The sequence below is a fragment of the Micrasema longulum genome, unplaced genomic scaffold, assembly GCF_059751315.1.
Source record: "Micrasema longulum isolate JH-2025_06_02 unplaced genomic scaffold, ASM5975131v1 h1tg001127l, whole genome shotgun sequence".
Taxonomy (NCBI): Eukaryota; Metazoa; Arthropoda; class Insecta; order Trichoptera; family Brachycentridae; genus Micrasema; species Micrasema longulum.
The window spans coordinates 72,790-88,504 of NW_028278315.1; the positions used below are offsets into that span (position 1 = coordinate 72,790).

Genomic DNA, 15,715 nt, shown 5'->3' on the forward strand with positions numbered 1-15,715 from the left:
TCTAAGGAGTGATTTATATTGACACACGAAAAATCCTTTGTATTTGGTATGTTAATTTATTTTTTTAATACAATGCTTGACATATAAATCAACACAAATATATAAAATCAGCTTTAAAACTAAAATAAACCTAATTATTAACGACGTTCTTACGAGGTTACATCATTTCGCAAAAACGTTAGAGATGGGACAAATTGATCAATGTAAATTGATAGAATAAAAAAATAATTAATTTGATGTTGTTCATGAAAAAAATATAAATGTCTTATTTTTTGGTGAATAATTGTCTTAAGCACACTATAATAGGCTTGTTTTTGCGTTTTTATATCAATTTTCGGAAACAGAGTTTCATGTTTGCATGAAAAAACGGATAAAATCAATTTGATCGGTAAATGATCAGCAATCACTATTGATATGAACCAACAATATTTTGAGTGTGTCCAAATTTTTGTAGACAAGGACTGGATTCGACTCCCCGGGGAGCTGTTTACACTAACATATTACAACAGAGATGAAGAATATTTAAGAGAAGGTAATATAGAAGTCTAGGCATCTACAGGGCTTATGACCTGTCATTGGCTGGTTTAAGTGGCCACATTACACACTGTGTAACATTCACCATTCTGCCTATATTTGAACATCTATATTCCTTCAATTCTTTCATCTGTTGATGTTTGTGAAGTTAGAGAGCTGAAACCTTTACTTATGCAGGTGAGATTCATCTAAATGAATTATTTCACCTGCATACTAGGCAACGCCTGAAAATGTTATTTTTTCAATTTCTATACTTCTTCATGGACTTAAACCCACTTAAAACAGCCATTGACAGATCATAAGCCCTGTAGATGCCTAGACTTCTATATTACCTTCTCTTAAATGTGCTTCATCTCTGTTGTAATATGTTAATATTGATATGAGTTTGACAGCTGTCATTTTAATCAAGCTAAATTTTAAGAACTAAATTAAAATAACATTATTATCAAATAACAGTAGAATGGGCCTTTTTTACTACCCGTAAGTTAGGGTAGAAAAGGGTCTATTTTGCCCCCTGCAAGCTAGATCAGGCGGGGCCACTCGGCCATCCGGCGGGGTGTATTCGGCCACCTGTGTGTCGAGTTAGGATACGCGTTGCGAGGACAGGTCGGGGGGGCCGGGCGAGGCCTACTTGGCCATCTGCAGGTTGGAGATGATGCTGTGCACCACGTCGGAGGAGGAGTGCGTGCCGCCGAGGTCGGGGGTGTGGATGCGGTCCTGGCAGACGGTGCGATGCACGGCGCGCGCGATGAGGCCCGCGTGGTAGTGGTGCCCCAGGTGCTCCAGCATGTCGATGGAGGCGTTGACCATCGCGATCGGGTTAGCCACGTTCTTGCCGGCGATTGCGGTTCCTAAAACAGAGTTCATTCATTTTATTTCACATTATAAACAATAATCTTTGTACATAAAAATTTTGGTTCCGTATGTTTGTGGCCGCAAATCTCGGAAAGTAATCGGTGGATCGACTCAAAATTTTTACAGAACATTGCATTTTAACAGAAGAGTGTTTATATCGCGGGTATTCTGCAAAAAAGCACTTAGCCAAAATTTTGCTGTTTGGACTTAATGATGAGGCTATACTGTTGAAAAAATACTCTACAATATGCAAAAATGCACTAAATCTTATCTACACTACAAGTCGAGATATTTTCTGCAATAAGTCAATATAACAGAAATCCAGCAATGTTTGAGTATGTCCAAATGCATGCAGACTGGCTGGATTTCCTCCCTAGGGAGTTGTTCATATTTAAATTTATTTCAACAGAGAGGGAAAACATTTTCGAGAAGGGAATATCGAAGTCTAGGCATTTACAGGGCTTATGACCTGTCATTGGCTGGTTTAAGTGGCCACTTTGCCAAACTGTCTGCACATTTTGTTAATTATCTCTGTTTATTGAGTTAGTCCTCTTTGTTTATTCTCAAATGTAAAAATATTTCAAAAAAGTATAGTTGTATATTGTCCTCGGCACGGGTAACCCCAGTGAGGTCACATTATTTTTATTATTAATTATTGTTTTTAAGAGAAAAATATAAATAATTTTTTTAAAATTAAATATATCGAAATACTATTGAAATAAATACATTTAAATATTTAGGTACTGAAATGACTAATGATAACAATGAGATTAGAGCACGGCTATCGGCAGCCAACAGATGTTATTATGGCTTGTTTAAACACCTGGGATTCAAATTGCTCACTAGAAAAACTAAGACCATTATTTACAAAACTCTCCTCAGACCGGTCATCGCATGTGGTGCCGAATGCTGGGTTATGACCAAAAGAGATGAAAATATGGTATTGGTATTTGAAAGAAAAATATTAAGGAAGATATTTGGTGCTGTCAACCGAAACGGAGTGTGGAGAAGACGGTTAATTCATGAATTAGAGGCTCTGTATGGCGAACCCAACATTGCACAATTCATCAAAATAAGAAGATTACAATGGTCGGGCCGTGTGCACAGAATGAATGATAGCCGCACCCCAAAAATGATTCTTTATACCACTCCGGAAGGCAGACGAAACAGAGGCAGACCAAAATTAAGATGGCTGAATAATGTGGAAAGGGACATTAGAGCAAATGGCCTGACGAACTGGAGAAGAGCCGCGGGGTGCAGGGAAGAATGGAGACAAATTCTGGAGGCCAGGGCCCACGACGGGCTGTAGCGCCACCGATGATGATAATACCTCGTACATAAATTAAATAGACGACGCGTCCTCGTGTAATACAGTTCTGCGCGAGGCATGGAAGCGGGATGTGACGGCAGGCTTACCCGTGTTCCTGGTGCCCGGCTCGAACACGGCGTAGTGGTCCCCGTAGTTGCGGCCGGAGAGGAGCCCTGCACCCCCGACCAGCCCGCAGACCACGTTGGACACGATCGTGCCGTACAGGTTGGTCATTATCATCACATCGAACTGGTGGGGCCTGAGGAACGGAGGAAGTGATCGATTAGATGGTTTCAAACTCTCGCAGAGACACGGCTTTCGGTGACATAGCCAGGAACGACCCATTTCATTTATTTATTTAACAAGGCAATTTATTCCCACATACGCAAACCGTTCGGTTTGAGAAGATTACAAGTACTTGGACATATTCATACAGAATATTGTACAGTAAAACCGAAATTTTTTCATGACTCATTCGATCCGTCAAAAAACGAGCCGCGCGCCGCCGCGCGAATAAAGAATAAAATCGAGGTAAATTAAAAAATATGAAAATTATTGAATAAAAAAAGTGATACCATATAAATAAAATTTGTTGTACGCATTTTATGCAAATTCAAATTTTTATTTTTGTGTTTTTAAGGTTAAGGGTACTTAGGTATGTATATACAATATAGCTTGATTAGAATGACAGCTGTCAAAGTAATATCATTAGTGATGGGAAATTACTGATCACTGATCAAATCAATTTTATCAGTTTTTTCATGCAATCACGAAACTCTATTTCCGAAAATTTATATAAAAACGCAATAACAAGCCTATTATAGTGTGTTTAAGACAATGAGGAATTCCACCGTTTTTTAATTATTTTTTTCTATTCGCGTACTATTTAACTAAGCAAAAATATACATTTTTTTTTTGTGCGTTATTTACAAAGATATGATTTTTTAAAGTTACATTTATCAAATACCGCGCCAAATGACTGTAATCAGTGTGTCACTTTTCAGTAGTGACGTCATGAAGCGGTTGGCGTTCTTACTTTCACTGACCGCGGTAAGTTGTATTTCTCCAGCCAATAACAAAACTGACTGAATCTATGGAATATTGCTTTGATTACTTCATTTAGTTGATCGTAATTTGCTCATTTCTATGTTATGGTTGTTTTTACGAACGTTTCGATTAAGAAAAACCTAGAAAGTTGACATAATCTCTGGTTGAAATGTCAAATTATACAAATTATGCTCTTTTTTTCTATGGTCAAAACGTTCCTTACAAGGTGCGGGGGCTTTAAAGTGGAAACCGTAAATATTACATGTGGATATAAGGAGTGACGTCATTATTTACGATTTTAAAATGAATACATTTTTTATTTATTTTTGCATGCATTTTTGAGATATTTCCTCCTACTCCAAAATTTTTAAAAATTCACGTGTACGCGAAAACATTTTTAAAATTTAATTCCGGGTTGCGCTGGAATTCCTCATTATTCACCAAAAACTAAGACATTTATACTTTTTTCATGAACAACATCAAATGAATTATTTTTTTATTCAATCAATTTACATTGATCAATTTACCATTACATACATACATCCACATTACCATTAATGTAAAAAAAACGGTAATAAATAAATTGTAAAAGAACCAATAAAATAATTAAAGCAGGAAACTAAACCTTACAAAAAATATGACATATTCAACACAATGCAAAACAGGGTTTATGTATGAACAGAATACTACTGACAGATGTCTAACCTCTCTAAGGTGGAGGCCCAGTATAAGGTGAGCGTCTGTTGTCATTTTTGTATCGGAGTTCGAGGCCGTGTTAATTACGCAATTTGCGTGCAATACGAGGATCAAGCATAGTAGTACAAATGGGGCCTCACTTTGAGACCAGCTGCATGCAGCAGTTGTCGATGATCATGTCGTTGTGTGCGATTTCCGGATACTCCTTGGCGACGCGACGCGACGTCTCGAGAAACAGGCCGTCCGACAGCTTCATGATGTTGGCCTTGTGGATTGTGGTCACCTGGAATGAGAAGCAGGAATGAAGCTGTGATCGCGTTGCGTGGATGCATTTATCCGGGCTAAACGACAGCAGACATCGGAAAGGGCGATGCTGAAGCTGAAAGAAGAAATGCCACAGCTCGGTCTAACCCGAGCTCCCTTTATAAAATACACACACTGTATAAAATTCACCATTTTGCATAGGTTTAAAAATCCACATCCACAAAAACGCCTAGACTTGAGTATGTCCAAATGGCCACTTTACACACTGTGGTACATTCACCATTCTGCTCACGTAAACATCCACATTTCATCAATTCTTCCATCTGTTGACTTTTGTGAAGTAAAAGAGCTGAAACCTTTATCATGCGGGTGAGATTCATCCGGCTGAACCAGTTCACCTACTAGGCAACGCCTGTAAACAATTTTCCAATTTTTATACTTCTTATCATCATCATTCCCTTTCCGCACCTAATGGTGCACAGGGCACTGCATTGGTACACCAATTGCAGCGTATCTTGATCATTTTTGTTACATGAAGGTAAGATGTTCAGTCTTACGCTTCAGGTACCAGTCCAGGGACTATGAAGTATTTTAGTGTGAAAACACCCTATTAAATAAATATTTCATATTAACCCTGTCGAGAATCGAACCCGAGACCTCTTGCATGGTAGGCAAATGTGATGACCATTGCGTTTTGTAGCTGCAAGACTTTTTGTGATGTTAGCTAGCATATTATTTTTATTATATTTTGTAAATGGGGTCTAGAATTTCAACCGTCCATGCGCTCAGTAGCTGCGAGACTTGTTGTTATCTAAGTTCTATTTTTATAAATTTGCTTTTTATTTAGTTTTTTAAAATATCACTTAAACTCTAAACTTCGTTGTCAAATAAAATAAAAATTTTAAAATGATTTAAATAGATTTCTTACTGTCCATGCGCTCTGTAGCTGCAAGACGTGCTGTAATCTAGCTCCTATATATCATAATTGGAGACGGGGAACTAGAATCCCAACCGTCCATGCACTCTGTAGCTGCAAGACGCGCTGGGATATTTATTTATTGTACAGCGCCCTTGAGGCGATTTTTACGAAAATGGCGCTATATAAATTATCCAAACCACGAGGCCAACAAAAAAACACTACTTACCGCTAAAGCCATCTATTAACAAAAATGTATTTTTTAAATAAACAAACCTTCTTGCGGCCATTTTTTTTGGCGTATTCGAAAGCGTATCTCGCCACTCTTTCGCTGTTCTCCGCTGTCACCACCTTCATAGACTCGACGACTCCGTGCACGGACTCGTGTTCCAACATGGCGTACTCTCCTTCCGTATTCTGTCTGCAAAAATAATGACACAACGATCACTCGCAGTCAATTTTTTTCATAGGATTGTTATGGCGTTTTGTTTCGACCGAGTATAGGCAGAGTTTCATGTGACTCTAACAGTATTGCACATAAGGACGAGATCGTCGTCCTGCAGTACATTCACATCGTCCCTGCCATGGACAAATGAACAACAAAGGAACGTGGCCTATAAAGCAGGGGCGAATGCTCCCTATAATCGATTACACGCGGTCAACTAATATTGTTTACCTTATGATGACGATGTCCACGTCTTTCTGCCGGCTGGGGACCCCCTCGTAGGACTTGCAGTGCAGAATGTTGATGAACAGGTCCAGTTCATTCCTCAGGGCGACGTTCCGGGAGAGCACGCCCGCCAGCTGGCTGTTGGTCTCTATGTTACCCTTCAGGCCCACCCCGTTCCTCTTGATGGTGGTTATGGCATACTCCAAGTCCAGATTGTCTTCGGCGTCCGGGTCGATGTCCACGGTTTCGAAGTCCACCGGCGCCCCGGCGACCCTGAAACAAAATAAACAATATTTAAACATATATAATTAATAAAAAACTTTGTTTTTAGACATGGACCGTTTAAAACAATGTTTTTTATTAATTACTTATTTTAATTATGTCATTCCACAAAGTTAATGCCGATTCAATCAATTTTTAAGTTTGTAAGTGAAAATTCTTGATGGAAGTTCATTGTAATTTATTATATAAATAAAAAACGAGTGATACTTTGACCAGTCTTGAAGATGTCGCGAAAGCGATGAAACCGGTCACTGGATATTCCAAATTTGTGGATTAAAGTATCACTCGTGATTTTTTATTTTTTTTGTTTATTTTTCCTACTGTTACATATTATGCATGTATTAAATTACTTATTTTATACATTATATTTATTAAACATTAGAAGAGAAAAAGAGAAAAAATACATATTCTAAAAATAAACATAGCCTTAAATTTGGAAAAAATGCCCACAAAGACTTAAACGTCTGAGCGTGGGCCATTCCTTTTTTATTGTTTTTGGTGATTTTTTTGGTATACAAACACAAATATGACAATGCCATTAAAAATCATACAGAAATAACAGGAAAATGACATAAACAATGTAATTAAGACATCAAAGTTTAAAATATGCTGTTGTACGACTCTTTCACAATAGGTGTATATCTGTATTTTCCATGCTGATCCAAGTCCTCAAAGCCGCTTTAAACTTTATTTATATAATAGATTCAATCAATAATATAATGTTTGAATTTATTTCAACAGAGAGGGAAAACATTATTGAGAAGGGAATATGGGAGTCTAGGCATTTACAAGGCTTATGACCTGCCATTGGCTGGTTTAAGTGGCCACTTTACACACTGTGTAACATTCACCATTCTGCCCATGTTTAAACATCCACGTTTCCTCAACTCTTTCATCTGTTTACTTTTGTGAAGTAAAGGTTCCCTTCTCAATAATGTTTTCTATTACTGAAACTATTACTCAATGGGAAAAAGGAACAAAGAGGAAAAGGGAAAGGAGGAGAGATTAAGGAAGAGAAAGGAGATGTCTCTTCAGACGTGATTTAAACAGAGATAATGTAGTAACATCTTTGATGGTGGATGGGAGATGATTCCACAGTGGAGCCGCATGGACACTATATGAGTTAGAGAAGAAAGAGGAATTGTGAATGGGTATTAAGAGAGTGCCCTGAGAATTAGAACAAAGAGGTAAACCATGAACTGATAAGCGTTGAAATTTGTGTATATATATATTTATATATATGCATTCATGTATATGTGTGTGTGTATGTATGCATATGCATGTGGATGTATGTGTGTATATTTTTAAAAGTAAATTCATTAAATATTTTTCTATATACCCGTATACCTATGTTGGAACATTTCCTTATTTTTACTTATTATTGTATATTTTAGTTTTTCTTATGTTATCTTTAATTTTAATTAAATGTACACACTTATGTTTCACTGCTGCACTTAAATGTATTTCTAATTAATGTTAAAGCCCGTAGGGCGTGTAAATTAATAAATAATTAATAATATGCTAAATGAATGATTGTGTAATAATGAAATTTAGGACTCATGGGTTTTAAAGTACAATTGTATTATTAGTCGGGGAAGGTGCCTACACTCTATTTCATTGCACTTGTTTCGACTGAATATATTTATCTTTACGTCGTATTTTAAATTTAAATATCCTTGGAAGAGTCCGTGGGTAAAATACGTAACCACTACACTGACCTGAAGATTTCTTTAACGTAGCCCATCAGCTCCGGGCCGATGCCGCCTCCCGGGAGCATGGTCACGGCGTGCCGGCCCCCGTACTCCGCCTTCGGGAGCACCTCCTGCTTCCGGATCACCGGGCATTTGTGCTGCTGGTCGAAATCCGACAGTTTACTGGCGGGGGCGGCTGTGGAGTACGCGCTCGTCAACGCTCTCAGTTCGGGCACAATTTTGGACTTCAAAATGCTGGGAATCCTTAGCGCCATCGCGACCGCTCGAAATATCGACAGACAATAAAGATGATTTAGATGTTCGACGGAAACCACGACCGATTGAATAAGGTCTAAAATTGAACAAGTGGAAAATTCAGAAAATTGGCAGACATCTGATCCTGTGTTGCCAGCACTGAAAGAAATAACTCGCTAAAAATATACTCCCTTCTCTTTATAAATTAAAAATTATACATTAATAATTAAAATAGTCTGCCTCGTGGTGTGATGGTCAGCTTGTTTGCCTACCAAACGAGAGGTCTCGGGTTCGATTCCTGACATGGTTGATATGAAATATTTATTTAAAAGGGTGTTTTCACACTAAAATATTTCATAATCCCTGGACAGGTATTTTATTATCTTACCTTCATGTAACAAAAATGATCAAGATACGCTGCGATTGATGTACCAATGCAGTGCCCTATGTACAATCAGGTGTGGAAAAGGAATGATGATGATGCATTAAAATAAACCTGACGTAGAATTATTTAATGAACAGCTAACACATATACTATACCGATTGTAATAATTTAACTAATTACTTTTTTATCCTTTGTTTTTCAGAAATCATTATTGACAGCAATCAAACTCATGAGGGATGGAATAATAAAAATGAAAATATAATTATATCAACTCATTATTTGATCCTAAATACTTTGTTAATGATCCTTAAAACAAAAGTAATTTAATTAATTTAACGCTCATATAATTTTGAATTCTCTATCCTTACCTACCTTTGTTTTGTATAAGTACACCGAGTTTCGTAATAAATATACCAGTCTCAAAGATGCCGCGAAAGCGATGAAACCGGTCACTGGATATTCCAAATTTGTTGATTAAAGTATCACTCGTCTTTTATTTCTATCATAAATTACAATGAACCATCCTTAGAGTATTATATACTCTAAGGAACCATCTTAAAAAAAAAACACTTATAAACTTAAATGTTTTATTTATTCCCTTCAGCTAAACTTTAAAACAAGAATCATAAAATAATATCATATCAATAAAATCGCAAGACCTTTAAAACATGTAATGGTGCATAAGACACCGTGTTTGTCCACTAATCGATTAGACCGAGACAATTTGAGACTTAATAATTAAGACCGATGCACCAACTTTGAGACAGAGTCTCAATTTACCTACCAAAAAAAAAACGATATCATTTCTGCGAATTTTTATTTTCACTCTACCAACCTACGCTGAAAGCGTCAAACATGGCGTCGACTTGTTTATAAGAAAGTGCCTCACGAGATCGTATAATTAAATCGATCTAGATCAATAAAGTTTTTTTTACTCATAATAGAGTTTTGAAGCATTTGTAATTCAGAAATATATTTGAATAAAAAATCAATGTTGATTTCACAATAAACACTACTTACTTTGTCTAAATTTCCTCTTGACAACTGTAACCGACCCGTCACAGGGGGGTGGCGACTTCGTCTCCCTGATTCCACTCAATCGGCCCACCCGGCGTAAACGGGAGGCCTGAGAGCCCGGCGCACCGATATAAAAACTGACAGCTAAGTCAACCTCAGTAGCCCTGAAAAAGGATTTCCAACGGGTCCTGTTGGTGAAAAGAGGCGAGCGCAGTCAGGTCAGTCACGGCGGAAGCCAGCAGCGAAGCACGAAGTCCAGCGGGAAGCGGAAGGCGCGGAGGCGGAGAGTAATACACAATACAACTGCCTTGAGCGAACTGAACGTTTTTTTAAAAACAGACCCATTATAAAGCGCCCGCGGCGCACTATCCGGCACGCGAGCGCGCGGCCGCCGCCGTGTACGCGAGCCGCTGCCGGGGAGTGGGGGTACGGGTGACCATTCGCCCGACCTCCCCCACTCTCACTCGACACGCGGCGCGCAACATACAATAATGAATACACATACTTACTAATAAACATCTACAAAAAGTATAAAGTAAACATAAAATTATCCAATAAAATCCTACTCTTTATTTTCTTCGGTATGGCCAAGGCCGAACCCGAAAGTGGATTAAATCGCCGATATCATGTATTCAGCCCTTAGATTTCACATATACCGAGGGCCTATACTATTAAATATAAGTTGAAACATACAATTAACAATGACACAAATTAAATGCGGCTTCCATCGTTTTCAGCGCGTCCGGAACAACAGCAATTATACGTTCACAAGTAAAAACTTTGGAAGGATACTGCCAGTGCTGCCTGAGTAGCAATGATACCACATGTCATATTATGTGCCGCGGAAGTTTCGTCTCAAATTACATTTAAATCTTGTATCGGACATTGCCGCTCGTATGTCAAAAAAGGCGGAATGCGGCGGCAAGTGCCGATCATTTAAAAACATCATCAAACCTAGCGACCCTTGTTGGGGCTCTTAGACGGAGGTGGTTTCTGCACTAGAAAAAATGTTCAACTAAGTGCCGAGAAATCATTAGACCCCGATGGCAGCTGAAGCTTTGCGAATCGTCGCTAGGGCTACACGGGCGTTTCACATGGCTTGTTTGCATAAAAAAAAAAAAACTTACTCAGGTGTTCCCCAGGGATCCAACCTGGATCCATTACTGTTCTCTATTTGTATCAATGATATTAAAAAAGTTGTAGTCAAATCGCGTTTTTTATTATTCGCAGATGACTTGAAGCTATTTTTGAGGGTTAAAACTTTGGATGATTTTCGTACTTTCCAGGCGGATATAATAAACGTATCTGAATGGGGAAGACGAAATAAATTATTGTTCAATATTTCAAAATGCTCAGTTATGTCTTTCACCAGGGCCAACAAAACGCTTTTCTTACGCTATAGAATGAATGACCAGAATCTTATGCGGACTTCAAAGATTGAAGATCTAGGCATCACTTTTGTGAGTTCCCTGACATTACATGATCAGATCGAAACAGTTTGTAGTAGTTCGTTGAAGATGTTAGGATTCGTCCTGCGTACTGCCAGGGGTTTTGGCAATACAGGAGTACTGAGAATTCTTTATAACTCGTTGGTGCGAAGTAGACTCGAGAGTGGCTCGATGATTTGGGGACCGTGTGAGTTGAAGTACTCTCTTATGGTGGAGAGGATTCAGAAGAAATTTCTTCGGTTTCTCAACATGAGGGAGTGCGGATATTATCCATGGCTTTATCCCACTGAGTTCTTCCAGGGTATGTTTGGTTACAGCAGTTTGAAGACTAGAAGAAATGTGTATTTAACAACGCACTTCTTTCGATTGTTGCGTGGTATTATTGACAACCCTGAAATTATTATTATAATTATTAGCTTTTATGTTCCTGAATGCGGACCTTAGGCAGCGTCAGCATAGACTGTTTCACATTCCAATGTACAGGACCAACCTGCCAATGGTTATGCCTGTTGGAAGGGCTATCTCTATGTTGAACAATATTACATTGGACATTGACATTTTTCACGTCTCTGAGGGAGTTTTTCGTTACAAGATTCTCTTACTTTTTTAACATATTATTCTTTGGATATTATGTATACTAATGTGTTTTTTTTATATAAAACTAATTTTACCTAATTATTTTTATTATTTCTATATGTATAAATAAAGATATTCTATTTTGTAATGTACATATTTATGAATAAATAAATTGAATTGAATTGAAAAAAAAAATCAGAACGGCCGGCACCAGTGTTTTTACGAACTTTTCTTTATGTCAGTTTTTTCGTCCTTATTTCGGCTAGTAGTCTCGATTTTGTAATCCAATAAGCTGCCTCTTTAATAAAGATGGTTAATTATGTCACTTGCGGGCCTCCGCAAGTGACATAATTAGTGACATAAGTCTGCCTAGACGTTAGAATATCGAGACTCTAGCCATAAATATGTATGGGATTATGAAGTACTAGGCCTCACTAAATCCCACTAAAACGTGTGTTACATTTTTAATCAGTATGTAGGATTTTTTCCCGTGTTATTTATGTATTAATTGGGACACGAAAATGACGCTTACATACTTCATTTTTATGCGAAATGTATACCGAGGGTAATATTTGACTTCAAAGAACTGATGTAAAAATAAAATATAAAAATTTCCAGCTAATGAGAGAGCGTTCTACGAGTTAATCCGGGGCAGCCCGACCCTCTCTTGCTCTTTCCTGTGGCTTATGTATGCTGTCCCACACCCCGTCCGACAGCGACACGGTGCAAATAATTTAATAGAACTTGTGTATTTTTTTGTGAATAAAGTGTGTATAAATCAAGACTAAGCTTGTTTTATTGGAATTACGCACTCTCCGCCAGCCCTTCTTGGATGATATCACCACTGACCTAGCCAGAGAAGTCTATCTCATCCGAGATAGCCTGACTACAGCAGCTACAGAGCCTCCCCTATCTACAGTTCAACCATACACACAGCGAGGTGTCGTGTAAAAGTATCATGTTGTATGCTTTTACTGATGTGTTCATTCACTCAGATACTGAAATATCAATAAACGTTGATTTCAAGCTATTTTTTCGCTGAAATGTTTTCCCGTTTTATTCATTTGAGCACTTTATATACATATACACTTTGCATACATATTCAGGCAAATTAAGGAAATTAATGTTAAGACAAATTCTTCCTACTAACCCAAACCGTTCAATTAAGCATATTGTAGGTATATTTGAATTTTAAAACAAATTATTGACAATTATTTTTTTTGAAAACCGAAATAGAATAAATATATATACTTCAATGCGGGAGAAGAAGAGATTTTACGGTTGAAATTTTCAAGTTCGGTCATATCACTCGACTACATTGGAAAATTTTCACTGCCTACGCGGACTTTATTATGTATAAGGTAAAATACTAACCTTATTGATTTATGTATACGGTATTGCACAACGCTGCTTCAGAATGTCTTGTGGAACTATATGAATTATCGATAAACGCAACTAGCGCATTTAATTCAGTGAACGCACATTTAAGGGTATTGTTTGCGGTCGCTGGTCTTACTCGTATAATACAAAAAATTCTTCAAGAAAATAGGCCTAATTGTGAGAAAAACTTAAAATCCACCGGTTTTCTGAATCATTTGTATAAAATTAGCATACCTGCTATCACGGCACAAAATATTTTTACTTAATCTTTTGTTCGAATATTATGAAATATTTTATATACTTCTCAACGGTTCATTTATTATTAAGCTAATAAATATACGTTTTAAAGGAATAAATATTATTGCTTTGTTTTATGAACCACTTTTATTTCATTGTCACAACCGACTAGTTTCCGACGAGACTTTGTGTATTTTTATTTATTTTTATTTGGGGACAAAACAACGGTTTTTACATATATTACATACAGAAAATAAAAATACATATAAACAAAAATTGTGAAAACAGTCAATATACATTTTCCACAGTGATGTAAGTTATTGATTAGGTACATTATTGACATCAAAATGAAAGCATTTTAACAATTGAGAAATGTTAGGCACTTAGAAGTTTCAAATAAAATAAATATATATATATATGTATATACAGTAATAAAAATAAAGTAAATTGAAATAAAATTAATTTAAATTTAAAGAATAAGAAAAGAAAACAGTTTTATAAAAATAATGTAAAAGGTACAAAATATAATAATGAACATACATACATGGTTACTGACATCGTATAACTAAACAAGTGTACTGTCTATAAGGAATCTTCTATATTTCATATAGAAGAGATGAAAAATGTCTGCGTGACCGGAGAGAACAGTATTATAATAATGACATGCTCAAAAGAAAAAGTAGTTTTTCTTCGAGTTAGTCCAGGTGCTAGCAAATTAAATGTAGTATGGAGTCTTTTTCTGTTGGGCACAAGATATGATAAAGAATTTGTAAGTAAAGGGCAGTCTACGTTGTTTACTAGTTGAAACAAGAATAGTTGATCTGCGATCACTTTTCTATACTCCTAGAGTTTGAATTGAATTTGGTGTACGAAAAAAATAGTATTTTATTAAATTCATATTTTTTTTCTTGATCCTTTTTAGGTTGTTTATATATATTTTACAATGAGGATTCCATATAATTGAAGCATATTCTAACTGACTTCTCACAATTGTGTTATATAGCATGGTAAATGTTTTGATGTTTAGTTATTATGTAGCCCTAAAGGGGCAACGTGAGTTGCCGAAACTAGTCTTCTTCGTTTTTTTCCTGGCCTTTTCACTTCTCAATTCGGGTGTTCTGGCCAGTGTCGAGTATTTTTGTTTTTTACATATATACACATGTTTTAGTAATATAATATGTACAAGTTAGTATGTTAGTATTAAATATAATATGTACATATAATAATAAAACATATTTACAACTTTACACCATTTACAACTAGATATTTACATAAGATTTTATATACACGTTTATTGGGAGGGGACAGGAGAGTTAGAATATGAATAGGGAATGGGATATTAATATCAGAGAGGTCGGATAGGAAATTAGGATAACAATCATTTATGGGGCATCCAAGAAAAATATGGTTTAAATCTTCCTCATCTAGCTGACATTCGCAAATGGCAGAGTCCCGGACATGGATTCTGAACAGGTGAGAACCATTGCAGCAGTGCCCAATGCGCATTCTGCATATGGAGGATGTTTCAAACTTGTTCAGAATCACTTTGGAAAACCAAGGCTTTTCTGATACATTTGGTTTCAGTTTGAAAAGATGTTTACCCTTGGCTTGGGAGGAGGCTACCCAATATTCTTGCCATGTGCGAAGTTGCTTCTCCTTCGTCATAACAAGGAGATCACGCCGAAACTAGTCTGTTGTGACAGTAAAAAAAAAGTGGTTCATAAAACAAAGTAATTTTAATTATCCCTTTAAAATATAATTCCCCTTTATAATATGAAATACAAAACTAGTGCTACGAACATCCAAAATAATAAGTATAATATACTCTGTGGGATAATAATGGCTAAGACATTTGGCTCACGCGGAAGGTTCCGGGTTTGATTCTCAATCTTCATCAAGAATTTCTTCACACAAAAAAAATAATGTGAACATTCTCAAATATTGAATACTCAATTATTCTCATTATTATAATTATTGGCCTTCTGACTCGCTGCGGTACTAAAAAGAGTTATACGCGAAAGAATAATAATCTGGCGAGCTAAAGGCGTAAAAATAATAATCTCGCTATTTTGTAAAGCTTTTTTTAACGCTTAGTACAGTAGCGCTACAGAAAAAATGAACCACAATGAACTATTGAATTTTTTTTTTTTGTT

The 15,715-nt window shown here is 36.7% G+C and overlaps 1 protein-coding gene across 1 annotated transcript; it reads right to left on the bottom strand.

Moving 5' to 3' along the window:
* Window positions 1–667: 667 nt before the first annotated feature.
* On the bottom strand, window positions 668–8,682 carry Idh3g (Isocitrate dehydrogenase (NAD(+)) 3 non-catalytic subunit gamma). Its single transcript, XM_088233586.1, has 6 exons — window positions 8,292–8,682; window positions 6,298–6,564; window positions 5,898–6,042; window positions 4,582–4,724; window positions 2,806–2,957; window positions 668–1,385 (listed from the first exon to the last, which is right to left on the bottom strand). The coding sequence occupies exons 1-6, from the start codon at window positions 8,537–8,539 to the stop codon at window positions 1,162–1,164; spliced, it is 1,179 nt and encodes a 392-aa protein (XP_088089712.1). The 5' UTR covers window positions 8,540–8,682; the 3' UTR covers window positions 668–1,161.
* Window positions 8,683–15,715: the final 7,033 nt, after the last annotated feature.